The sequence below is a fragment of the Podarcis raffonei genome, chromosome 6 (assembly GCF_027172205.1).
Source record: "Podarcis raffonei isolate rPodRaf1 chromosome 6, rPodRaf1.pri, whole genome shotgun sequence".
NCBI lineage: Eukaryota > Metazoa > Chordata > Lepidosauria > Squamata > Lacertidae > Podarcis > Podarcis raffonei.
The window spans coordinates 5,493,703-5,519,885 of record NC_070607.1 but is presented as its reverse complement, the minus strand read 5'-3'; the positions used below and the strand labels follow the sequence as shown (position 1 = coordinate 5,519,885).

At 42.3% G+C, this 26,183-nt stretch overlaps 1 protein-coding gene across 10 annotated transcripts in view; it reads right to left on the bottom strand.

The window, feature by feature from the left end:
* Positions 1–26,183, bottom strand: part of RASAL2 (RAS protein activator like 2) — a 228,769-nt gene that overhangs the window by 53,054 nt on the left and 149,532 nt on the right. For all 10 annotated transcript variants that reach the window (XM_053391256.1, XM_053391250.1, XM_053391255.1 and 7 more), the window contains one exon: positions 14,207–14,316. In XM_053391256.1, the coding sequence (XP_053247231.1) occupies positions 14,207–14,316 (110 nt within the window). The remainder of the gene's footprint in view (positions 1–14,206; positions 14,317–26,183) is intronic.

The following is a 26,183-nucleotide window of genomic DNA, read 5'->3' as shown; positions in this document are numbered from 1 at the left end:
CACAGGCAGTGCGCCACACCCCCAGGACACCTGCCCTGCCCCTGTAGGCGGCGCACCACGCCCCCGGGACACGTGCCAGCCCCGCCCCGCCTGCTCTCCGCCCCCCGGTGCCAGAGCATGTCCTCTTTTCCAGTTTTTTTTATACAATTGTTTATAAAAGTTTATGAATCCTCTTCTGATTTCTTTTGGGTTTTCTACTTCTTTTCCATCCAATATTATTTTATTTATTGTACTTTGGGCTTTTCTGTTTTTGATTTGCCATGCCAACCATTTACCTGATTTGTTAGCATGTTCAAAATTCATCTCTCTCATTCTCTTTATGTTCCATTCCATGTCTTGGTTAATTATCATTGCAAATTGGCTTTGTAACATCTTTATATTTTGGTTAATTTTTGAGTCTTTCAGATGTTTTATCCCCCCCCCCCCCGTTTTCCATTATCTGATTTAAAATCTCTTTTTTTCCCTTTCTGTCTAAATTTTTTATTGATACTATTTTGTTGTATAAAGAAGCCTCTCATAACCTCTCCAGAGGATTTCTAATTCTGGCCAGTCCCAGCCAAGCAGGGCCAATAGTCACGAGTTGCAGTCCAGCACCATCTGGAGGGCCACAGTTTTCCCATCCCTGCTTTCAAACATTCCTTTCAATCTAGTAAAGGAAAATATTTTAACATCCCTTTGCTGCTCCACAGCTGCACTCACAAAACAGGTTGCAAAACCACAACTCCCCGAGCAGCCGGCTCAGGAGCAGGAGCCACTGCCAGCCAGTAGCAGTTGGGGGAAAAGACTGTCAGCCACAGCAAAGATGGTAAGGAAACACCCCTGTGCATTAGGGAACAAAGGTGGAGGGTGCTGTGGCCAAGTTGCTGAATGGATGCTTGCCCCACTGTAGAGCTCTCTCACTCCAGAATGGATGATTTCAGCCACGGACACCATCAAACATCACTCCTCTGTTCCATTCAGTCTCCATTCGGAGTGGAGAACCGAGGGCAGAGGGAGCCATTCAGGCAATCCAATACTTGCCTGACCAGCCTGGTCTAGCATTCAGGCATAGGGGAAAAAGAAGGGTTAAAAATCAAATTGTCCTCTGCTTATGAAGTCCTCCTGCTGCTTTTGACCTATTTAAAAGCCAGACTCCAAAGTACATGTTTCAATTACTGTGATTACTATGGGATGTGGGGGTTTGCTCTGAAAAATAATTATTAAGGATTGGAAATCTCTCAGAAGCAAATATGACATAGGTGCTAGCACTTAAACAACAAAATGCACAATTTAATTCATCCACCATCTTATTATAGGGAAGAATCAAAGGACATTAATGAAAGGGTGCATCAGTTCACACAGTTAGGTTCCTCTCAGACTTCATATATCTGATTAAAAATGCCACATACTGTTTTCTCAGCTGCCCTTTTATTAGAGAGATGCTTACACTCCCATGCCCTAACGCAGCTTGATTTGTCTCAGGTCAGACCAAAGGCAGCCCATATTCAAATCTCAGTTCAGTTTATGGACTCACTGCTTAGGCCTGAGCAACTTCCTTTCTCAGCCTCAGCTTACTCATCTGCAAAATGGGAATTAAAAAACATGGTGAGAATAAGACTGGGAAAGCAGGTTGCACTATTGATTTTTGGTGGGGTTCAGTCTTCAGTTAAAAAGCTGGCAATCCCTGGTGGGGAATGTTCATGGGAAAAATCCTGCTTTCTCTTTATTGTGCATTGTTGTGCCTGTTTGTAACCCTTTGCTAGGTGATGACATCACTAATGGCAAACGAAGGCTTTGCATTTCCCTGGCTCGCTCAGGTGCTCCGGCTGACACTCCCTGCTTTAACTGGGCTTTGCTGGCAGCTTCATTGCGCTCTAAGAGCGACCAAACAAGACTTTCAACCATGACCAGCCCCAGTTGTGCGTAGTTACTAGTTGGAACAGAATGCAGATGCACATTCCTAGGTGAATCAGTCATAGCCTTTCAAAAGAAGGTGCAAAAAGCTGCTGGAACAAGATGGCACATCTTTGGGAGAGAAAACATACCTTTGTTTTCAGACAAAGTTGATGGGGATATACTGGTTATTAAGTGCCATAAATTTTGGGGCTGCTGAGCTGAACCCTCAAAGGCCTCGTTTTTTAAACCAAAAGCACAAACTATGTTTTCAGCGCCAGCCTCAATTTTACAGACATTATAACCTGCTTGATCGTCTAAATATGAAATAGTCAGACACCCCCCTCTGCCTAGCAAATATTCCTCGACCCACTGCAATTAATGAACAAAGTCTTGACTAAGTTAATGTGCCTAAGTCAAGCAGCTGAATACCATCCTAGAGATTTAACTACTTACGTACACAAAAATTGACGCGAGAGATCTGCCTGGATTAAATTATTTAATAACCTCTGCGTTTGCATGAAAGGCACAGTTCTCATTTAAAAACCATTATATAGCCAAAGATCCTAAACTCAGTTTGGTATGTTTGGTTGCATATGCCTTCCTGAAACATTCTCAATATATTGCAGCTCATTTAAACTGATATATTGTGTGGGACCGCTCAGGATTACAGGCTTAGCTTCTCTCTACTAACAATTCCATTTTACCGAACAGATATATTGCACCTATCAGGTTGCACCAACAGCTATTTATGGAAGTGTACTCCATAGGGTGGAATCCCCATTCTGCCTGCCCCGAAACAATGTGCTACATGTTATTGAGAAGCATTTTGTTACACTGCTGCCAGATCCAACTAAGCTGAAAACAAGGACAGAGCAGTTCCTAACAGAAAAAATCCTCTGTGGAAGGAGGGACATGACTTCCTTCCTCACCCTTCAGAAGAAAACAGTTACTGAAACCTTCATGCAGAACTACTCGTATTCCTTTTCAAAGACAAAACAAAAGGAAGAACTGCAATATTTGCATCTACCTTGAAGCACCCACAAACTCCAGAGTGGAGTCTTACAATTTAGACATTCTCTCAGAAACATATGCACATACCACAATTGTCTCTTATATCAAAGATGTAGAAAAATGTAGCGTCAGAACTATGTAAACCCAGCAAGACTTTGTTTCAAAGACTGACAGAGTCCTATAACACTGTACCACAAACCCTCTTTATGCAATTGCATGCACATATTAATACACCGCAAGTGGAGAACTACAACAACCTTCCCTGTGCGCATGTGCAGGCACACACACAAACACAATGTGCTCAGAAATAGCATCTGCTGAATGTGAGGCAAGTCATCAGCACATTCCTCTCCTTTCAGCTCAAACAGGATCAAATCGACCCGCACCAATATTGTCATTTTCTGTAAACTAGGATTAGAATCCCGACAAACAACAGAGGGTCAACAGCCTGCAATATTTGTTTCTTAGGTTGACTTGCCATTATTCTCTGTATTACAAATATGACATTCTAAATGAAGGAACCCACCCGTAGTAGAAAGCAGCGGTGTGTGCACAGCGGTAACGCTTCACGACAAATCCCAAAGCCATGTCTACTTGATATGCTGGAGCCCAGGAAAGGCCATTCTCAGGAACCAGGGAGAGAATTCTCTGACGAGCTACAGCTGTCTGATAATGCCATAAAATGACTTTTACTAAATCAGGAGGATTCCCACGTGGCAGTAAATCCCAGGACGGCAAAACCCTCCCAGCTGTCCACAGAGCTTTAAGTATATCCACTGACAGCATATGCAACCTGTCTCAACCATCATTCTCTCCCCGCTCATCCCCCCCCATGATAAACAAAACTAAGGTCAAGGATTAGGGGGCCAGTTAGAAAAGCCTGCAGTCCCTGATCCCAAACTGGCAATATCCGCTGACTCCCTCCCTACATACTAAATATGTTTTAACAGAATCGTCCCCTGGTCGTTTGTCGATTATTCTTCACTTTTAAAACTCAAGAGATGGTTTTAATATTTTGGCACTCTTAACAGCGTGCATAAGATGCATATGGGAGCCCTGGAGGGCTAACAATAATGCAATGGACAACAAGCCGCAAAGGGCAAATATTGTGACTGATTCTGTAAAACGATTATATGCATCTCAAAAGAATCCTTCACTGAGTAGAAGACCGTTCAAAATATGCCCAAGGCACAAGCTGGAGCATGTCAGCCAGCATCAGACTTCACGGCGTATTATTGGGAGGATAATTTGCTGAGAGGGACTTGGAATAGCAGGGGGATTTCTAAGACACTAGAAACTGCATACGAAAGTGTTTGTGATACGCAAATAGCTGGGAACAGCTGTTCAGCGAAAGTCAAAAACAAAAACAAAGCTTGCAAAAAAGGACTCTTCTCCTCCTGCAAGCTTATTTCAGACCTGAACCGTACACATTTGGGCACCTGCTCCCTCTTGATGACTGCCGCCCGAGGTCTGCAGCATAGATGTGCAGCCAATGTGCAGCCAAGGGCTGCAGCATCAGGGGGGGTGCAATGCTCTCTGAGAAAAGGCAAAGTCCACACAACTGCCTCTGTGGCACAGGCAGACACCCTTACCTGCTGCTTGCGTCGCTCCCTGGCACTGAACTCAGAGGATCAGAGGCAGTCATATGCGGGGATCACAAAGCAAGAATATTTGTACAGACTATCTTAACCAGGGGTCAGCAAACAGTCCACTGTCCCTCAGACCTTGTGGGGGGCTGGACTATATTTTGAAAAAAAGATATAAACAAATCCCTATGCCCCACAAATAACCCAGAGATGCATTTTAAATAAAAACACACATTCTACTCATGTAAAAACACGCTGATTCCCAGACCATCCGTAGGCCAGATTTAGAAGGCGATTAGGCTGGATCTGGCCCCCGGGCCTTAGTTTGCCTACCCATGATCTGAACAGTTAAGGCACAACTAATCTGGATCTGAGTGAACCTTAGTATGTGTCCCTGCCAGGCCTGCCAACTTGCCCCATGACCATGGGTGCCCAGGGCTGTGGGTGCCATGCACCGGGCATGGCTCTGACACCAAAATTTGTGGGTGCCTAGCCCCTTCATGGGGAATTTTGTGGGTGCTCGGGCACCCAGGGCCCCTGGGAGTTGGCACCTATGCTCCCTGCTTAAGAACAGAACCAAGATCTACCTATGTTATCAGTCTACATAAGAATCGCAGCTGCAGGAACTGGCCAGTCATCCTGGCCAGCCCTCAATGTAGTATATGCCAGCAGTGGCACCATCTAATTACGTGGGACACTTGTTGAAAAGGTTGAAGACTATTACTGCAATGGCAGCCTTTTCGTTTCCAGATTCAATTTAAAGTGCTGGTTTTAGCCATTACAGTCTGGGGACAGTTTGGGGATTGCCTTGGTAAACTCTGCATGTGCCTGCCCACCAGTTAAGATTGATCTCAGAGGTTTATGGTTCTGGGTCTCACTCTTGCATTAGATCAGATGGCCAGGTGTGTAAGACAGTGGCACCAAGACACTGGAACATTCTTCCTGGGGACACCCACCAGGCCTCTTTCCTCTTAGTTTTCAAATATTCATTAAGATTGTTATTTCATAGGACTTTTAATATATTATTTTAGTCTATTAGCAGCCTGCCTTTAAATTCTGCTGCCATTTAAAAGATCTGCTTTTACTGTTACTTTTGTTATCATGTTAGTATTGCTTAGCTTACTAATTTTAATGTGGGTTTTAACTTCTGTAAGCTGCTTTGCATAGCATGTGGGGTTCTTTCTTTTACAACAGTAGAGTAAAACTACAAGAACAACTAACACTAACGTCTCAACAAATGAAACTGATCTGTAGAAAATGTAACTTGAAAAAAGGGACATTGCACATACTTTTGTAAACCAATATATATTTAATTTAAAAGCACGTTTAAAAAAGAACAACAAACAACTATTCATGCCTACAGGATTCTTCTTGAACCTGGAACATAATATGTGACAGCAACTTCATACACTCTAAAATAGGTCCAGGTTTAGTACAGCTTCTTTCTATTTTGTGATATGGTTACATATCTGACTTTCCTCCATTTATAGCCTGCTAAAATACTTTAAAAATAACTTTGCCCCCAGCTCTCCGACTTGCTTGCACAGTATAAATCTGGGGGTGGGGAGTGTGCATGTAGATGCTTCACATTTTACAAGTTTATCATAAACATGTACCCACTGTAATACGTGGGCCTGAGTCTTTGAAGGAATGGAAGACCCAATTCCCTTTTGCACCACAGGCAAGAAGGCAGGGTTTGCACTTTGGTCTTCTGATAAATTAAAGTCAAAAAGGTCTGTATTAAGCAAGTCTAGTTTCTCCAGTCAGGAAACCCAAATTCTATGGGTTGTAGTCAACTAAGTCCTACTAAGAGGGGACCTATTGAAATTAAGGAACCTAAGTTAGTCATGTTTATTAACTAGCACAGAATCCCACCTTATGAATGCATGTGAGTAATTTGTAGAATATGGATTTTTGCTTGATTGATTGGAAGTGGTCCTTTAAAACAAACACATGCAATGCAAGTGAAAATGGTCTCTAAGAGCCAATGGCTACAAACTGGTCATTAACTAATATATACAGAAAATTGAAAGAACATTTTTCAACTATTAGAGGTGTAGATTAATGCAACAGCTGTGGATCAAAGTTCCTCAGTGGGTTCAGGAAAATGTTTAAGAAGAATATTGGAATTTCCAGTTGTGGCTTGTAGGATGGAAGAGTTCCTTCCATAGGGAAAAAGGAAAAAAATGGTAGGTGTCTTGTGCATAAGCATACATGGTTCTTGGCAATAAGATCGTTTGTTTCTGGGGAGCCTAAATTTGGCAATGGATGATGGAACATATGAAGAGGTAATATAACATGTAGAGACCAGGTGGGGAGGGAATTCTGTTCAGTTTGAATTTTCACATGAACTTACCTAATTCACACTTTTCAAAACAATATGCAGTCTGAAACAAACTTTCCTTTAAAATTCATACCTCTGAATCTTTTGATGCAGTTCACCACCACCAACAAAATGTACAGAAAGCATGTATTGGGGGGAAGCGTGCATAAGCATGAATATATTTGTGATAATACGCAAAAATGCATTATATTAAGGAAAACTGCTTGCAAAAGTGTGTTTATTAGGCAAAACTGCATCCAAAAATGTGCATATTGCAAGAAACACACGCTAAAATGCTGACATTTTTTTTGTAAGGACTTAAAAGAAACTTCACAAACTGACATGGACATGTGGCAAACTGATCTTAAGATTGGGTAAACGAGAGAAACTTCTATTTTCTGGGGACCGTCACAGCAACAGACTGCTGAATACAATACAAAGGATGAGTGAGTTCTGTTTTGCTGGCAGACACTGAGAAACAAAGGAAAAGTTGCATTTCAACAACTATATACAAAGCTGGGGTAGCCAAGGAGTTGGCCTGATACGCAGGTGCATTAAAGGGAGATCAGAATTCAGGAAAAACATCCAGCCTCTTTAGCCAGAGGTACTTCCTGGGCTGGGCGTCATTTCCACATGTGCCCATCAATTTCTTCCCAAAGAGGAGTCATTTGTGCAGGCAACTAGCACAGCACTTTTGGAATGGATTGACGGGCTTAATGCCATCAAGAGAAACTGCTGCAGACCTCAGATGGGTGGATAACGCAGGCATAGTGTTAAGAATGCTACTTTACTGGTACCAGTACAGAAGCTGAAGTAGCTTCTGTACTGGTACCCACTGTTAGATGAGAGTTTTACGTCCCCACACAAATCCCCGCCAACTATCCAAACAGGATTCTTCTGCTGTCAATAATCAATCTTATTGGTCTTCTTCACTGTTCAGTTTCTACAGAACCCTGAGGTGGTTCTGTAGCTTAATGCTACAGTTTATAAAGGGACGCGGGTGGTGCTGTGGGTTAAACTACAGAGCCTAGGACTTGCCGATCAGAAGGTCGGCGCTTCGAATCCCCGTGATGGTGTGAGCTCCCGTTTCTCGGCCCCTGCTCCTGCCCACCTAGCAGTTCAAAAGCACGTCAAAGTGCAAGTAGATCAATAGGTACCCCTCTGGCGGGAAGGTAAACGTCGTTTCCGTGCGCTGCTCTGGTTTGCCAGAAGTGGCTTAGTCATGCTGGCCACATGACTCGGAAGCTTTACGCCGGCTTCCTCGGCCAATAAAGCAAGATGAGCACCGCAACCCCAGAATCGGCCATGACTGGACCTAATGGTAAGGGGTCCCTTTACCTTTATAAATGGCTATCTTTGTTTGGACATTTACAAATGCATTTCAGATTCTATAGACTGTAGGGAGTAGATTTGAGCCCCAAACTATGGAGTTAAAGGACTCTGCTTCTAGGAAGATGTGGCAAAGCCCTGTTTAGCTGATAGTTCCTTCTGTGCACAACTCGCCTACCATAGACTGTGTAAAACTCACAGCATGCCCTTTTAAAACACAGGCGAAACAGGGAAATCACTATTTAAAAAATAAGCTGTTTTTTATTTGGATCAAGAGGCTGATTGGCTTTCCAGCAGACCACTCCCTAATAAACAATGCACTATGTCCTACTGTATTATTTCCCATATATGTTGGCTGAAGGGGTGAAAGCAGCAACCTATTATTTTTGCAGGGGCTGGGGCTTCCCTGACACCCCCTCCAAGGATAGGATTCGCGGCTCTGCTCCTCCCTTGACCTATTTTGTGCTTTGCTTTCATTCCCCAATTCCTGTTCAGAATAAGAGAAAATGCTGAGGCAATTTTGCTTTGTTATAAAATGACATTTGTGGAGCCTCGACAATGATAGTCTTGAGCTAGGGATACCCACTGGTGACAGCATTTGGAAAAAGATTAACCATACCAAACCCCAGCAAAGCTTCTGGGGAAATAATTATAGAAAAATGTCTTTCATCCTTTAACAACAGTGCAAACTGATCAGATTTTAAAAAAAGTATAAAAGTTACAAAAATACTGAAAGGAAAGAAACTATTTTCAGCATTTAAAATGGAGATTTACAAGGAATCACAGATGCACATTTTAATATTAAACAAGATAAAAGCATTAAGCTTAAACAAGATGTTCCAGGAAGGAACGTGAGCTCCCTATGCTACTGAAAACTCCAACCCTAATGACTTTCACAAATGATGCCATCTATCAGGTTACTCATAACTACAAGCTAAAGCCCTCATGCTAGAAGCTAGGAGAAAAGCTCAGCATGCTCAGCCGCCAGCTGTTATCTGACAATAAACGAAATTAAATAGCCAGATTGTCTCCTAGGATGAAACTATTTGTAATAATACCCTCCCCACTATACCCTTGCAGCCTTCATGGATTTGTATTTTTTCAAAAACAGCCACTTTTACGAAGTTCCAGCAACAGTGAAAACTGAACACGGCATAAAAGGTTGTTCAGCTTCTTAAATCCCAACTGTGAGCACTTCTTTCTGGATCATGTCTAAAGTGGTCACTTTTCTGCTTTTTAAAATCGGAATACTAAATTCCAACACTAACAGTGCCTCGGTCTTATCTGGATTGAGTTTCAGTTCGTTGGCTCTCATCCAGTCCATTACTGAGGCAAGCACTTTCGCCGCCTCACCTGCAGATGTAAAGGAGGAGTGGAGCTAAGTAACTGACTCCAAACCTCCAGAAAACTCCACTCAGTGGTTTCATGTACATGTTGAACAGCAGAAGGGATAGGATCAAACCCTGCATAAACCCACATTGAAGGCTCCACTGGGGTGAAAAACACTCCTCAAGCAAAACCCTCCGGTAACGACAATTCAAGTAGGACTGGAACCACTGCCAAGCAAGGCCATCCAGCCCTAACTCGGACAGCTGCTGCAAAAGGATACCATGGTCAATGGTAATGAAAGCCGCTGAGAGGCTAAGGTCATCATACTGGGCCACCCAAGCAGTTTCTGTGCGAAAACCAAGTCCAAACCCCAATTGAAATGGATCTAGAAAACCAGAGTCCTCCGAGAGCAGCTGGATCTGGTCTGTGACCATTCGTTCCAGAACCTTGCTCAGTACAGCCGATCTGTCCCGTAACTAAAGCTACCTATCTTTCCCTCCTACATTCCAGTTTGGTTTTCCGCAATACAACTATTTCTGCTGCTTCTTTTTCCTACAGCCTTCCCCCCCTAAAATCCTCAATATTGTGATAATTCATTATCACTGTTACAATAATTCAGGAAAACTAAGATGCTGAATGTAAATCAGCCCTGCTTATTTACATAGCGTTAGGCACAGAAATATATGACCTGCTCAAATAGGACTTCTCTGTTGAGATTCTGTGTGAAGAGAGCTCAATAGCAGGCTGTGGACTTGCATGTTCCTGCCCCTGCTTCCCTCATTGTGGGTAATAAATACAGTAATAAACCATTTAAAAGAATTGCCAGGGCCCCTTGTTGTATTAGAGATGGAATGAGGGGAGCAGTAGGGAGGGGGAGGGAGAATCAGGATTTGAGACCCTGTCCTGACCTTAACTCAGTAGGCTAAGCAAGTTCTGAAACAGGCGAAGAGTATCTTCTGAAACACAATTATTTATTTGGACCAAAGCAAGTGCTATGTACTGCTAAGGGGCTGTAGCAATGAGCTGTGTCAGTAGTTGGAGACTAGGAACCTGAAAGATGTAGGAATGTGCCAGCAGGGAGGGTAAGGGCGTTTGTCATTTCTCATATTACGTCCTCTCTGGGATTTAGGTAACTCAATTCTTCGAACAAGCTCAGACTGCAATATGGACAAAAGTGTCTGCTCAAGATTTCCTCTCTTCTATTGTCCTAAAGGGCTTTTGAGCCAAGCAGGTTATCAGCTTTTAAATGCAATGGCTTTTAAAAACAAAACAAAACACTGACCTGAAGGTCTAAGTCTGAAAAAAATGTACAGTGTTCTCCTTGTCACTCTGAAAGGGGAGAAAGCTCATAGGCAATATTTAGTTCTTTTTTTTTTTGATGAGAGTATACTCTAGACTTAAGATGTCGTATATCAGCTATATTTTTGGGGACATGTGGCCAAATTTGAAGGGAGCAACCAAGGAGAGGGTCTTGACTGACTGGGGAGACCACTAACCCTTGCAGAAAAACAGCAGGGGATTTAAGTCTTCAAACTATCCTACAAGCTCCATAAAATAGTTATTTGGTCTACACCAGGCTTCCTCAACCTCGACCCTCCAGATGCTTTTGGCCTGCTAGCAGGACCAGTGGTCAGGGATGATGGGAATTGTAGTCTCAAAACATCTGGAGGGCCAAGTTTGAGGAAGCCTGGTCTGCACAGTCTTCCTTCCCACTTCTGGTCATTGTGCCTCTGAAGTAAAAATGACTCTCAAACACAAGAACTACCCACGTTGGAAGAGTGGCAGACGAAGGTGATTGACTATATGGGACTGGCTGAGATGACGGGCAGAATCCGTGACCAAGGAAAAGAGACGGTGGAAGAAGACTGGAAGAAATTTAAACTTTATCTTAAGAACTGCTGTAAAATTAATGAGTGCTAAAATGTCATGGGTAATGTAAAGCAGATTTGCAGCGATAAATGATTGGGTAAGAGAAAAAGGTTAAAGAAAGTGAATTATAAGTAATTGAGATTAGGGGTTGCTGAAAAAGTTTAAAACGGGGATGCAGAAAAGGGAGGCATGGGGAAGTCGTCGAAATTGGGTATAAGGAAAAAAAGGTTATGAAATTATACATGTTTATATGTTTGTTTGTTTTTGTATTGTCACTTGTAATGTGTTATAATATATGTTGGAAAATCAATAAAAATTTTATAAAAAAAAAAAGAAGTAAAAATGACTCTGGGGTTGCAGCATTTATCTCGCTTTAAAGGCCAAGGGAGCCGGCGTTTGTCCACTTCCGCAGACAGTTTTTCCGGGTCATGTGGCCAGCATGACTAAGCCACTTCTGGCGAAACCAGAGCTGCGCATGGAAATGCCATTTACCCTCCCACTGGAGCGGTACCTATTTATCTACTTGCACTGCATTGAACTGTTAGGTTGGCAGGAGCTGGTACCGAACAATGGGAGCTCACCCCGTTGCGGGGATTCGAACTGCTGACCTTTTAATCAGCAAGCCCAAGCGGCACAGTGGTTTAACCTACACCTCTGAAGTAATGAAAGGGAAAGAAGAAACTGGGATTTTCAGAGGTAAACTTCTGTTTGTTTCCAAGCTAACTGTTATGGGGAGAGGGTGGGTTTAGAGAAGCCTCTGTGTTTGCCCAACCCAGCTGGGGAAACAAATCATTTAAAACTTTTGTCTTCCCTTTGCCCAGCTCTGCCATCAATCATTACAGGTTCCCTCTTGTATGTGTTTATTGTTGCATATGGACATTAAGCCTGTGGGGACAGACAAGCAACCATGCACGCAGTGCTAATCTATAAACTGGCATCAGTTCCTAAAACACACATTGTTTTTCTTGAGCTCCCCCCAAATCATGGCTCTTTCTTTGAAGATACCTACAAAATCTGAACTCTCTCTCCCCCCGAGCTGGTTGTTCCCCACAAAGTGATTGAGTCTCTCACTATCTAGGACCCAACACAGCAGAGCCCACATAATAGATCATGTGCAATCCATCTTTATAGTCCAGTAATAAGATACACCAAAACAAGAGAGTCAGGAGAAACCTAAAGTTGCTATGATTATTACAGTGATTAAAGAATAAATGTTATCCACTGAAAGTCATATTCGGAAGAAAGGCTTTCCACAAATCACAGAATTAACAAGGCAGTTAGATGTCTGTAAAGCTTTTCTGTCACCATGATTTTATTTTGCTGCTCTCTAAGCAAAGAAGATAATGATATCGATTGAGGCAGCACACTATGACCCCTGCAAATAGCAACACTGGCCCCGATGAAAAAATGAAAATAAGCATGCCACAGTATTGTTACTTGTGTGACATTTTCAGCCCAAATGGTCTTGGGAAGTGAGGAGAATAAACCCGTAGGATTGAAAGTCCTTGACCATTCTCTTCACGCCATGGGAAGAGGTGAAGTGGAAGATACCACAGTTACCTGAACAAGGGATCTTCCCTGTTCTTGGAAGCTTAAACCCTCTTTAAAGAAGGTTTAACTACCCAGGATTCAAATAACTATGGGATCTATCACTTTATCATTCGATAGTCCATGATCCACTGGTTTCTTCAAGTGAAAGCTTATGCCGCAATAAACAAGTTAACAATGCCATTTGGACCACTGCTATAGGTGTGAAAATAATAATAATAATAATAATAATAATAATAATAATAATAATAATAATAATAATAAATTATTTGTACCCCGCCCATCTGGCTGGGTTTCCCCAGCCACTCTGGGCGGCTTCCATAGAAACCAAAAATACACTAAAATATCACACATTAAAAACTTCCCTGAACAGGGCTGCCTTAAGATGTGTTCTGAATGTCAGGTAGTTATTTATCGCTTTGACATCTGATGGGAGGGCGTTCCACAGGGCGGGCGCCACTACCGAGAAGGCCCTCTGCCTGGTTCCCTGTAGCTTTGCTTCTCGCAATGAGGGAACCGCCAGAAGGCCCTTGGCGCTGGACCTCAGCGTCTGGGCAGAACGATGGGGGTAGAGACGCTCCTTCAGGTATACTGGGCTGAGGCCATTTAGGGAGGATGGGAGGAAATGTAGCCAGACTCAGCTCAGTCTCCTCAGAGAAGGAGGACACTCTGAAAACATTCCAAGCAATACTGCAGTAGCTGAAAGGAACGAATGGAAACATGGAGCCACACCCATTGAGCATGTGCACCAGAGTCAGGCTTCCTGTGAAAGCTCTGTTCAGCTCTGGGATGTTATAAATCATGGGTAGGCAAACTAAGGCCCGGGGGCCGGATCCTGCCCAATTGTCTTCTAAATCCAGCCCGCGGTCAGTCCGGGAATCAGCATGTTTTTACATGAGTAGAATGTGTCCTTTTATTTAAAATGCATCTCTTGGTTATTTGTGGGGCCTGCCTGGTGTTTTTACATGAGTAGAATGTGTCCTTTTATTTAAAATACACCTCTGGGTTATTTGTGGGGCATAGGAATTCATTCATTTTTCTTCTTTTTTTCAAAAAGTTTGCTGAACCCTGTTATAAATGAAGCTTTGCACAGGCTCAGAAACCAGTTGCAGAGAGACTACAAAGAAGAACATGGATTTTTAAATGGGGCTATAAGTAGTGTAAGTGGGTTGTGAATTGCAACCTATGCCAAATATTTTGAAAAAAACAACATAAGTAACCTTTGTTTTAAGTGTGACTTCCTGGTTTCATACGCAATATGAGCATATCCACAGATTAATGCAACTTGCCAAATGTCTGGAAGAGAAGTGGAGGCACCCTCCATGACGGTTCTTACCTGTCCTCAGTGGGTCGAAGGGATGGAAGACGGAAGCTGGTATTCCTATCCAGTTTTGACTGGCTCTTCGTTCTTTTGATTGACCCTTTAAGCCGTTTACTGAAGAAGCCCTAAAAGAAAAAAAGGCACAGAAGTGAATCAATTCAAATTATGATTTCTTTGTAAAGGAAACCTGTTGTTGAGTAACGATCAACTTGGTAATCATGAAAGGAATTATTTGTAAGAAAATATTCCACTATGAAGGCCACATGGAGGTTCCTCAACTCACAGTCTAAATTCATCCCAACATAGCTAAGACAAATGGCAATCAGACAGACAGGCCTCACCTTGTGCTCCAGGCACAAATCCAGACAGTCCAATGGAAAAGGTAGAGAGCACACTGTGCTTTAAAGTCACTAAGGAGGAACCCCAGGGAAACAAGCGCTTCCTGTCAACAAGGCCACAGCAAACACCTAAAATAATTGATGCAGTAATGTGTGCCTTTTAATTAAACGCGAGTAAACTATAAATGTATGCAGAAACAATCAGGGTGGCATAAACTCCAAGTGATGCTAACTGGAAGTCTGATGGAGTAGGAAGCAAGTCTGCGATCCTGCCCCAATTTATTGATTATATTTAAATTAATTTATGTCTCATCAAACCTCAGCACAGATACCTTTTTGAAATATTGAAGTCAATGTAAGAGCACTTACAATTTAACATGTTATTGTAAACTATCAGAAGGCCATATTTAATATTTCCGTTTTTGCTACCTACCATAGTCACACACCCGAACAAAGCAGTTTCACACAAGAAAGCTTTCACATAAATAAATTTGCCCAGAAAGCTTCCGGATAGTATTTTAAATAAATAAATCACCATGGCTTAACGTACCCTCTGAACCCAGACCAAGACAAATCATGAGCTGTAACCAAGGTTTCTTCTTCGCTTACAGCTCATGGTTTGCCTGGAGGAGACAAACCACGATTCCAGGTTTGTATGACATGCTAAGCCCAATCATGGCTTGGCTCACAGCAGTGCAGCAGCAGCAAAGCACATTCATGTTTGGCTTCGTGTTACAGGCAAACTGAGCCTATGTGTGTGAAACACTGATGCGAAGAGGCTATGCGCCACCATCAGCTCCTGTTTCCTTCAAAGAATTTCATTTAAGATTCATAATAAGCAGACATCTCTTTCTAGATCACGTCAGGTGGCCTTGGGGGCGCTGAGCACCTTCTATCAGCTTTGGCTGATAGCCTAACTTCTGTCGTCTGTGCTTTGGTGATCTCTAGATTGGAGCACTGCAATGCCTTATAAGTGGGGCTGCCTCCGAAGACGGTTCAGAAACTTCAGATGGTGCAGGATTCAGCAGCCAGGGTGCTCAACAGGGCAAGAGGGTTCAAGCATATCACACCAATCCTGGCCCGACTGCACTAGATGCCAATTAGTTTCCAGACCCCATTCAAAGTGCTGGTTTTGACGTATAAAGCCTTAAACGGCTCAGGACCGCAATTTCCCCATATGAACCGACCTAGATCCTGTGATCATCACCTAAGGCCCTTCTTTGGGTGCCCCTTCCATGGGAGGCCCAGAGAGTGGCAACACGAGAATGGGCCTTTTCTGTAGTGGCTCCCTGTTTGTGGAGTGGCTCATCTGGTGCCATCATTATATATCTTTAGGTGCCAGGCAAAAACATTTCTTTATCACTTTTCTTTATAAACTGCCCTGTGATCCGCAGGTGAAAGATGACATAGAAACATTATTATTATTATTATTATTATTATTATTATTATTATTATTATTATTAAATAAACAACTATCCGACTTTTAGAAGACATCTGAAGGCAGCCCTGTTTAAGGAAGTTTAAATGCCTGATGTTTTATTGTGCTTTTAATTCTGTTGGGAGCCACCCAGAGTGGCTGGGGAAACCCAGTCAGATGGGCGGGGTATAATTATTATTATTATTATTATTATTATTATTATTATTATTATTATTATTTTTCAATACCTTTTTATTCAAATTTTTGTAAATAAACAGTTTCTTATAAATGTAAGGTACACAAATAAACATGCCAATAAATATTACAATATATATATAGATATGCATATCTTTCATTTACATAGTTTATTATATCCCTTCCCTAAGCAAACAAACAAAAACCTTTGGACTCCCCTCTACCCTTTTGGTAAGTATCAAATAAAAATTCTGTAATCACGTACTTTGTTTTTAATCTTATATATTAACTGCTGTTAGCGTTACTCCATCCCCGCTAATATCATCTACAAATTATTTCCAATATATTTCCAATATTTATTCCAATTTTTATGAAATTCCTGTTCATCTTGATCTCGTATTCTTCCTGTTATCCTGGCAAGCTCTGCATAATTTACCATTTTAACCTGCCATTCATTTATATTAGGTATAACTTCCGTTTTCCAGTTTTGAGCCAACATAATTCTTGCGGCTGTAGTGGCATAGAGAAATATTATCTTATCTTCTTTTTTAATTTCTTTACCCAAAATTCCTAACAAAAAGGCTTCAGGTCTTTTGGGAAAAGTATATTTGAAAATTTTTTAAAGCTCATTATAAATTAGTTCCCAAAAGCCTTTCACTTTATTGCATGACCACCATAGATGATAAAGATCGTCCTCCGCCTCACCACATTTCCAACAACTTTTGTTCTTTAATCTATACATTTTGGCCAATTTCACCAATTTTACTTTCCTGATCTCAGTAAAAAAACTCGTGCATCAGACAAGAAGACGTTACAAACTGGGTTTTTTATCTTGTGAACCGCCCTGAAAACTTTGGATGAAGGGTGGTATCATCATCATCATAGAGAAAGGAAAGATGCTTTGAGCTTTTGCTTTGTTTTCACCATCAAGCAATATATAAATTTTATGAGAGAAATAAAAATCTTGCCATCAGTGTTTACATGCACACCTTGCACTAGGTTGGAAAAACAATAAGCTTCATAGACTCAGTAATGGTATCTGAATGAAATTGTCTTTACTCTTTATGTAGAAAGATTAGTATAGCAAGGAGGATTTGACTAATTTAATTATTTCTTGCCTATTAGCAGGGCTTCTGTTTACAGACTGTGAGCTTCAACACTACTAAAAGCTAATTCCACTAGATGCCTATTTGCTATCAAGTGAAGAAAACAGAAACCTTGCCTTCAAATCACGATAAATTAAAACTTGAAAGTTTTCAACGGATGCCCCAGATAGTTCTGTTTGCTTTAAGCATTTTAAATTATTTTGCTTTAATTAATATAGTTTCAAAAGCATGTTGTTACTGTAACTCATCCGGAGGAAACTGTACGTAGGAAAATGGGGTAAAATGAAGAAACGAGTAATAAAAAATTCAGCTCATTTGAGAACAGAGAGCTGTTGATCTCTTGTCAAAAATGCTGGTGGAAAGAACAATAAAGCTGAAGCAGGGTTCCCTAAAAATGAAATGGCAGCTTTGTTAAGAGCAGTGTTTATGTAGCTGTGCATAGCATCAAAAATCAACCCAGTTCACTGGACGTTTTAGTGGAGACTCTGAAAAGTGCCATTAAAAAGCGGATAATCAATACATGCTTTAGGCTCTCTCTTGAGCCCAGTGTTGCAAGCAGACTAGAATAACAAAGGCATTTATACAAGGGAAGGTCAAGGTACACATGAGGCTGCATGAACAAGGTGACAGCAAGGAATATTATTTTTCTTATGATTATTTGATGATGGTAGGCTTAGTTTTAATATTGTACTTTGGAGCAGCCTTCACTAACTTGGTTCTCCCCAGACGTTCAGCTCCCATCAAGCCTCAGCCATTATGGGCAAAGGTCAGGGATAGGAGCTGTAATACAAAACACCTGGAAGGTGCCAGCTTGGCAAAGGCTGCTTTGGAGTGTTCAAAATGTCTCCCACATATTACTCTGTAAGCCTTGTAAGAACTTTAAGCTAGGTCAGCATTATTCCACGTGACCACAGGGTGGGGTCTGAGGTCATGAAAGAGGGGCTTTCCTAAAACTACCCACCAGATGTATAGCAGAAGCAAGATCCCAACCTCAATTTTAGCCACTATACTAATTTTGATTCAAATGCATAAGCTTTAGATAACCTTGAACATGCCTAATCAAGATACCTGAAGCACGGAAATGGAAAACTGACTTTCTCTTGTGGTATGACTCTGTAAATTTTCTCTTCAGCAATAAAAAAAAAATGCCTTCCACAGCAACAAAACGTGCCAGCAGGTGCACTAAAACTTAACTAAGGCTGCAATAATTGTGTATATGCTTAAGTAAAGGTAAAGGTACCCCTGCCCGTACGGGCCAGTCGTGTCCGACTCTAGGGTTGTGCGCCCATCTCACTTAAGAGGCCGGGGGCCAGCGCTGTCTGCAGACACTTCCGGGTCACGTGGCCAGCGGGACAAAGCTGCAACTGGCGAGCCAGAGCCGCACACGGAAACGCCGTTTACCTTTCCGCTAGAAAGCGGTACCTATTTATCTACTTGCACCCGGGGGTGCTTTCGAACTGCTAGGTTGGCAGGTGCTGGGACCGAGCAACGGGAGCGCACCCCGCCGCGGGGATTCGAACCGCCGACCTTTCGATCGGCAAGTCCTAGGCACTGAGGCTTTTACCCACAGGATCACCCGTGTCCCGTGTATATGCTTACCTGGGACCAATTTCTATGGGTACAATTTACCTAAGTACGATTGAACTCAACAAAAGCTTACTTCCTGGTGGAAATGCATTGGATTGAACTGTAATCGGCTTGCAAGCTGTCTATGGTCAGGGGCATCCCAAACCCAGATGAAACAGGTCCTATACACCAGCAAGAACTCTCAGTAAAACTCCCATGAGATGGGCTACGTCTCCACAAAGCTGGAGCTCCTTAAATCCCTGGGCTGGTGACGGCAGTAATATTATTCCCCCCCCCCCATTTTTTTAAAAATAATATATTTCTACCCTGCCTCATTAAATATAATTTTTATGTGTCTTCTTCAAAATGTAAGACACCAGTAAACCAAATAATAAACCAAGAAACAATGACAATAAACATAGCAGGATGCCAGAATAACCAAAGCCACTACAACGTAGAAAATTATTTGGTCTCAGAGCGTGCATGCTGGAGAAGGAGAACTCTTTTTTCAGAAGATGCCACTGAGAGGTGAACACTATAGAATAGGGCGGGGGGAGAGAGTAACTAGTTTGCAAGGAAATGAACCTGTGGACCCAGAAATAAGAAGTTACAGAGATATGCCCTGCTTTAATAGAGGTAAAGGCGAAGGACCCCTGGATGGTTCAGTCCAGTCAAAGGCAACTATGGGGTTGCGGCGCTCACCTCGTTTCAGGCCGAGGGAGCCGGCGTTTGTCCGCAGACAGCTTTCCGGGTCACATGGCCAGCAAGACTAAACCGCTTCTGGCGCAACAGGACACCGTGATGGAAAGCAGAGCGCACGGAAATGCCGTTTACCTTCCCGCTGCACTGGTACCTATTTATCTACTTGCACTGGTGTGCTTTCAAACTGCTAGGTTGGCAGGAGCTGGGACAGAGCAACTTTGAACTGCCGACCTTCTGATCAGCAAGCCCAAGAGCCTCAGTGGTTTAGACCACAGCGCCACCCGCTCCCGCTTTAATAGGACAAATTGCAAGGTAAATAAATCCACTCAGTGGCAACTTTCTTGGGTTCTACAAAACTAAAGGGGGAAAACAGGAGGCATCTAGCAAAACTAGCTGATCAGGCAAATTGAAGCAGATGGAACTCACCAGGTATACCTGTATGGTAGCATATTTAGACAAAAGGATAAGAATTATGGACATATACTGATATGCAACAACTTAACTCGAAGTTTATAAAAAGGTAACTAGAATGCGGTTACGAGAAAGCAATGTAAGCATCTCTTTGGAACATGCCTGTTTAATGCACAGAGGCAAAGAAGAAAGGGAGGTTGTACAAATTTCAGAAGGGCAGGATAGAAACAGCAAAGAAGAACACTACAATTATATTTCATTCCATCTTTCATTTTCATCTAATAGAAAAGGGAGAGGGGGGTGTATCTGTGCACAAAGGAAGAGTAAAACAAATTAAAATGCAGCTTAGGAATAGAAGTAACAGCTGAGGCCCACTTCACCCTGTTTCATAATACATAAGCCAAAGGAAAACATGATGTTACTATTCTTCTACAGCGCAGGAGGGTCACTGCATAACAAGAATAGAATTTTCATTGTCATGTAGCACATAATCATCCTGTAAAATGCAGGTAAGGTATCTGAGACACAAATGTTTCATCATAAAAAAGATTACACGTTATGTAAATTGGAATATTAATTTCAGCAGCTTTAACAAGGTTTAAAAATACGTAAGCATATGTTTATTGTGAGGAAGGATCAGCTCAGAATGCAACATTGTTTGCATCTAGGTAAATTTTAAGCAGATATTATTGGGCCCAGAATACTAACAGGTTAACCCCAGCTATAGTTGCACTACCAGGTAAGTGCTTAAGACGCAGCGCCAAAAAAGTTCATGGCTTTCATTAATTTCCTCCAAAGTCTGTTCCCTGGTATTAAATATGTGGGAACTAGCTACTGTGAATTTAGTGTGCCGTAGGGTATTCTGCACATGCTTAGAGGCATTCTGGCAACCTATCGAGGAGTCTGGAAAATACTTGCTAAGATGCAAATGGAAGATTGGCTCTCGGGCACTGAAAACAGGTTCTGGGGTGAAAACTGGTTTCAGTTTCAAAACCTATTTTTGGTTACACACTATACAGAGGTTGTCAACCTTTCTGGACACATGGGCCCGTCCACAAACCAGGGAAACTGCCATAGGCACTACACACTCACACTACAACCAGCCACACACCGCAAACTATTCTGTTGGGTACAATAAAAAACTTAAGGTAAAGGTAAAGGTACCCCTGCCCGTACGGGCCAGTCGTGTCCGACTCTAGGGTTGTGCGCTCATCTCACTTAAGAGGCCGGGAGCCAGTGCTGCCCGAAGACACTTCCGGGTCACGTGGCCAGCGTGACGAAGCTGCTCTGGCAAGCCAGTGCAGCACACGGAAACGCCGTTTACCTTCCCGCTATAAAGCGGTACCTATTTATCTACTTGCACCGGGGGGTGCTAGGTGGGCAGGAGCTGGGACCGAAAGACGGGAGCTCACCCCGCCGCGGGGATTCGAACCGCCGACCATACGATCGGCAAGTCCTAGGCACTGAGGTTTTACCCACAGCGCCACCCACGTCCCTAGATAAAAAACTTATTTCAAGCCTAATTTCAGGGGGGAGATGTGACCTCTGTGGGGCCATGCAAACCCACAGGTGTCGCACTGGTGACTCCTGCATTATGGTATCATTGCAGAAAGAGGTTTAAGAGACATGCAAAATGTGTCAGCTTAACACTGCATTCCTGTATGACTTTTACGCCTCAAGGTATTTCAAAAATGCAAAGTGATGTTAAGCTCCTGCTGGTATGGCTATTCAATAACTTTATTTTAAAAACTGCAATTGCCTTACCAGGCAATCAGAGAAGTTATCGCTGGTTCTCTTCATAAATTGACACCCCAAAAACTCAGTATAAACTGCAGACTTTAGTGGTAAAACATTTAAAGGCCGTTAACAAAAACCATTAGCTCTGTTCTCAAAAGAAGCAGAGACTTTTAAGAATCTGAAGGGTTGCAACAAATAGGATTTATTAAAGGAAGTCAGCTACCCCCACCCCCGTGTTATTTTACACAGGTAGGAAAAGTTTTACAGCAAAGAAAATTATGAAAAAATGCACAAAAGAGAGAAAAAAGAATGTTGGGTTCGGTAGGCAAGGCAGCATAGACATACAATTGTCAATATCAACATGCAAAATTAAGGTACACATGCACTGTTTGCTCATACATTGAAAGGTATGTCACAAAGAAGGTGGAAGGTTTTTGCTGATCTATGAGACAATAACAAGATTTCATGTTCAGCAGCCCCCCTGCAGCACAGAACTTCAAGGTCACTGAGCTGGAGTAAATTCAGGGAAGGGCTTCACAAATAATTCAAAAGCTAGAAAGTTTCATTTGAGAAGGTTGCTTTCTGCTTTGTAAAACTAAGCCTTGCCATGAATCTGAAAAGCATGAAATCAAAGCAGGAGGAAGATGCTAAGCTGAAACAAATGAGTAGCTCTGGCCTAACAAAAGAAAATTGATGCTTCATGTCAGGAAATATTTCCCAATGTCATGGTCCATTAGATTGTGGCAGTTCCGATCAAAAGAAACAGAGAAAACTGCTTATCTGAATATTTGTGGTGAATTTACAGTAGAGAACAAAATTGTAGGAACAAGAAAGTAAATAACATGTCTTCGGTTCTTCTGATTTTTGCGTACATGGCAGTGCAGCATATCTGAAGACATACTGCAAAATACAAACTGACCGACAGAGCTTTTTATTCAGATGCTACTCGTGATGGCACAAGACCAAAAGGAGTGGGGAGTGCTCAAAGTTCACAACCAACCACCAGTGGAATTCCTTTGCCCGGTCTTTGTCAATCTGGCGGCAGATGGGAGACAGAATTTGGCAAAGTCAGCAGGAAACTACTAGCATCCTTTTCTATCAACATCCAGCACATCTTTGGAAATTGTCAAATTCTGTGCCATTTTGTTTCCTGTGGGAAGGAGTTCCATAGCTCAGCTTCCCTTGTGCTATTTGCTTTGGGGGTATTGTGTCTTAACAGCACCATTCATGTAGAATTTGCTGGTCTAAAAGATCCAAGTAGAAAATGATTTTCATTTCACACTTTCCCCTTTCCAATCCCACCTATTAAAGTATCTTGATGCATCTCCTGTTGATTCTTATCCTATTCTTTCAAACTTTCAAACTTAACTCTACACATACATACCCCACACACGCGAGCCCCCACCCAACATCCTGCCAGTTTTTCATGCTGTTTCCTTGGCCATTCTATATTCACTTCGTCCTCCTTAAGCAGCTTTTCTCACTTACCCCTTCCTTTCTATTTCCAGCGCATCATTACAGTGGTACCTCTGGATCTGTTCCAGAGCCCCGTTTGCATCCTGAAGTGAATGCAACCTGCGTCTGCACATCTGCGCATGCCTGGATCGCGATTTGCTGCTTCTGCGCATGACGTCATTTTGACTGTCTGCGCATGTGCAAGTGGCGAAACCCGGAAGTAACGTGTTCCATTAATTCTGGGTCGCCGCGAAGCGCAACCTGAAAACGCTCAACCTGAAGCAACTTCAACCCGAGGTATGACTGTATTATATTTTTGAAATACAGTGGTACCTCGGTTTAAGAACAGCCTTGTTCATGAACTATTCGGTAAATGAACTTTGCAAAACCGGAAGCAGTGGTTCTGGTTGGCGAACTTTATCTTGATCTACGAATGGAAGCCGAAAGGTGGAAGGGCACTGGCGGTGGCAGGCCTCATTAGGGAAAGAGGGCCTCGGTTTAAGAATGGCTTTGGTTTAAGAACGGACTTCCGGAACGGATTAAGTTCCTAAACCAAGGTACCACTGTATCAGCCTTTAATCTCTTTTTAAAATATCCTTCAACACCTCCTCTGGCCCTTTTCCTTCAGGGTGGGTTTGTTGTTTGTAGCATTCTTGGACTTTTCTGTCTCCTGGCATCAAGGAGATGCTGTTGTTGGAATCAGTGCAACCCAAAGGTTATGGCATGGCTGGGGGGGGGCACAACTGGCAAGTCATGAGGCAATGGGCAGGCTCTGGCACTGAGGTTCTTAAAAATGATTAGACAAACTCCTGGAGCAGAAAGCTATCAATGGCTACTAGCCATGAGAGCTAGGCTCTGCCTCCCTCCATGGTTAGAGGAAGGATGCTTCTGAATGAGAGTTGCTAGAAACACAGGAGGGAAGAGTGCTGTTCTGCTCAGGTGGGCACCTGGGCTTTACAGTGAGAGCAGGATGCTGATTAGATGGGCCACTGGCATGATCCAGCAGGCTCTTATGCTCTTATGAGGTCAGGATCTGACTCTTGAGTCATCCCTTGTAAGCATAAACTGCCAAGTATAAGCTGATCAGTGGGCATTCATTATGCAGCAAGTTGGTAAAAAATAGTAACCTCAAATATTTAAATGGAAGGGCAAAGTTGAATTTTAACCGTCAGCCTCTAAATATGGGCCGTTCCAAACACACAACAGCCAGAGAGCTCTTTGAAGAGTTCCTTCCAAAAAGAACAAGGAAAAAAGCATTTCACTTGCAGTACATTATGTAACTGTAAATCAAAATTCCAAGCGCTGGACAAAGGCCTATTAACAGTTGTACAGTTGAGTCGCCTTCTTTGTATGGATGCCACTGTTTGGCTCCTACATGGACAACTGCGGAAAATGTACTGGATGTGAATGTTCTATTCAGAAGTGAATTTTTAAAATAGCCTGGTTGCATTTTTAAAAGACACACACACAGGCGCACCCTGAACGCAACATATCTCTAACGCCTTTATTTTGAAACCGCCAATTTGTTTCTGAGCATTATGTCATGTTTTACCCAGGAAGTGAGGGCACGAAGAGGTTGAAGTTCAGCTTGTTACATTTTTATCCCATCCCACCCAGGGGCAAAGTTCTGCAGGTTAATTTCATTTTATCCTCACAACAGCTCTCTAAAAAAACTTTGGTAGGGACACAGAAACTCACCAAAGACTCCTCTATAAACCTCAGACCTGAGCTACAATGTGAACCCAGATCTTGCTAGCTCACAAGCCAAACCAAGCCCATTACACACATCTCTGCCTGGAAAATCCAGTGTTCTCCACCACATTTTGAAATGAGAGAATGTAAATGAATCTGAAAGTCTGAATACGCTTTGCATGCAAGCGCTCCTCCTCCTTGAGGATAACTTTACTGTAACAGGGCTCTACTCCATGGAGCCAATAGTTTAAAAGTTGAGCCAATCCTATACCAAATACTTGAGTAAAGAGTTAAAAATCATTTGCCTGTCCCTATGTCTCTGTTGCCTAGAAGTGCAAACTTGACAAAATATGAAACCCAATTGCAACAACAACTTCTTATTTTTTGCAGTCTTCTTCTGCTATAAGTCCTAGAAGACTGGCACTGGACTTCCTTGCAATGTGAATGTCAGAAATCCTTTTCTTTTTTTACATCAAAGCTCTTCAAACCATAGGAAAATATGTTTTCCTTTTGGCACAAACTGAATTTGTAGAGTAGCATGGTAGTTGTGGGTGACCCTGCTTGACAAATAGAAATGTTACCATAGAACACACAAGAGCACATGCCTATCTTTCATACAATGCTTAATTTTACAGATAATCATTGGAATAGCAGCAAGCAAACCATCCCATCAAACCAGAAGGGCCAAGTTCTTGCAGGCAACTCTCTGTGGATGGAAATCAAGTCATTTGAACGGGCCCTCAAGTGTCAAACATTGTTTGTATTTGATAATAAACATTTGGAAACACATGCTAAAACAAATTTCCCTGGGTGAAGAGATTAGGAAATGCAGCTGATTCCATGCCTCAATAAATTATTGTTGTGTTAACTGTACAATATTGATCCCAGAATATACAAATGATTATGGCAGGGTTGCTCAAAGGTTAAATAGGAGGAAGAGTAGGACCCATTACTCCAGTGTAAACTCTCTCTCTCTCTTCACTCTGACAATGCATATAACATGGATCACCTAAATTCTGACATAGCGGTGTTTAATCTGTTTGGGATAGATCTGTCATTCATTTAATACTTTTTAAAAAAGGAAAAGGGAAATGCTCAAACATACAGTTTATGCCAGGTTTGGAATGATTATATAACTAAAGCTCATTAAACGCTGATCCACTTCAATGAAAGCAAAACTCAAAATAGTCTCTTCCTAAAAACAATCCACGATGGCTTTGTATAATAGTTTAAAAGTGCCTAATGTTAAGAACATAAATAGAACTGAAACCATTGTCAGCTGAAAATTTCTATTCTCAATAATTGGAATGGAGATAGGAGGGAGAGGAAAAAGAGGTTGGGAAAGTAAGACAGGCTGGGGGGTTAAGTGAACA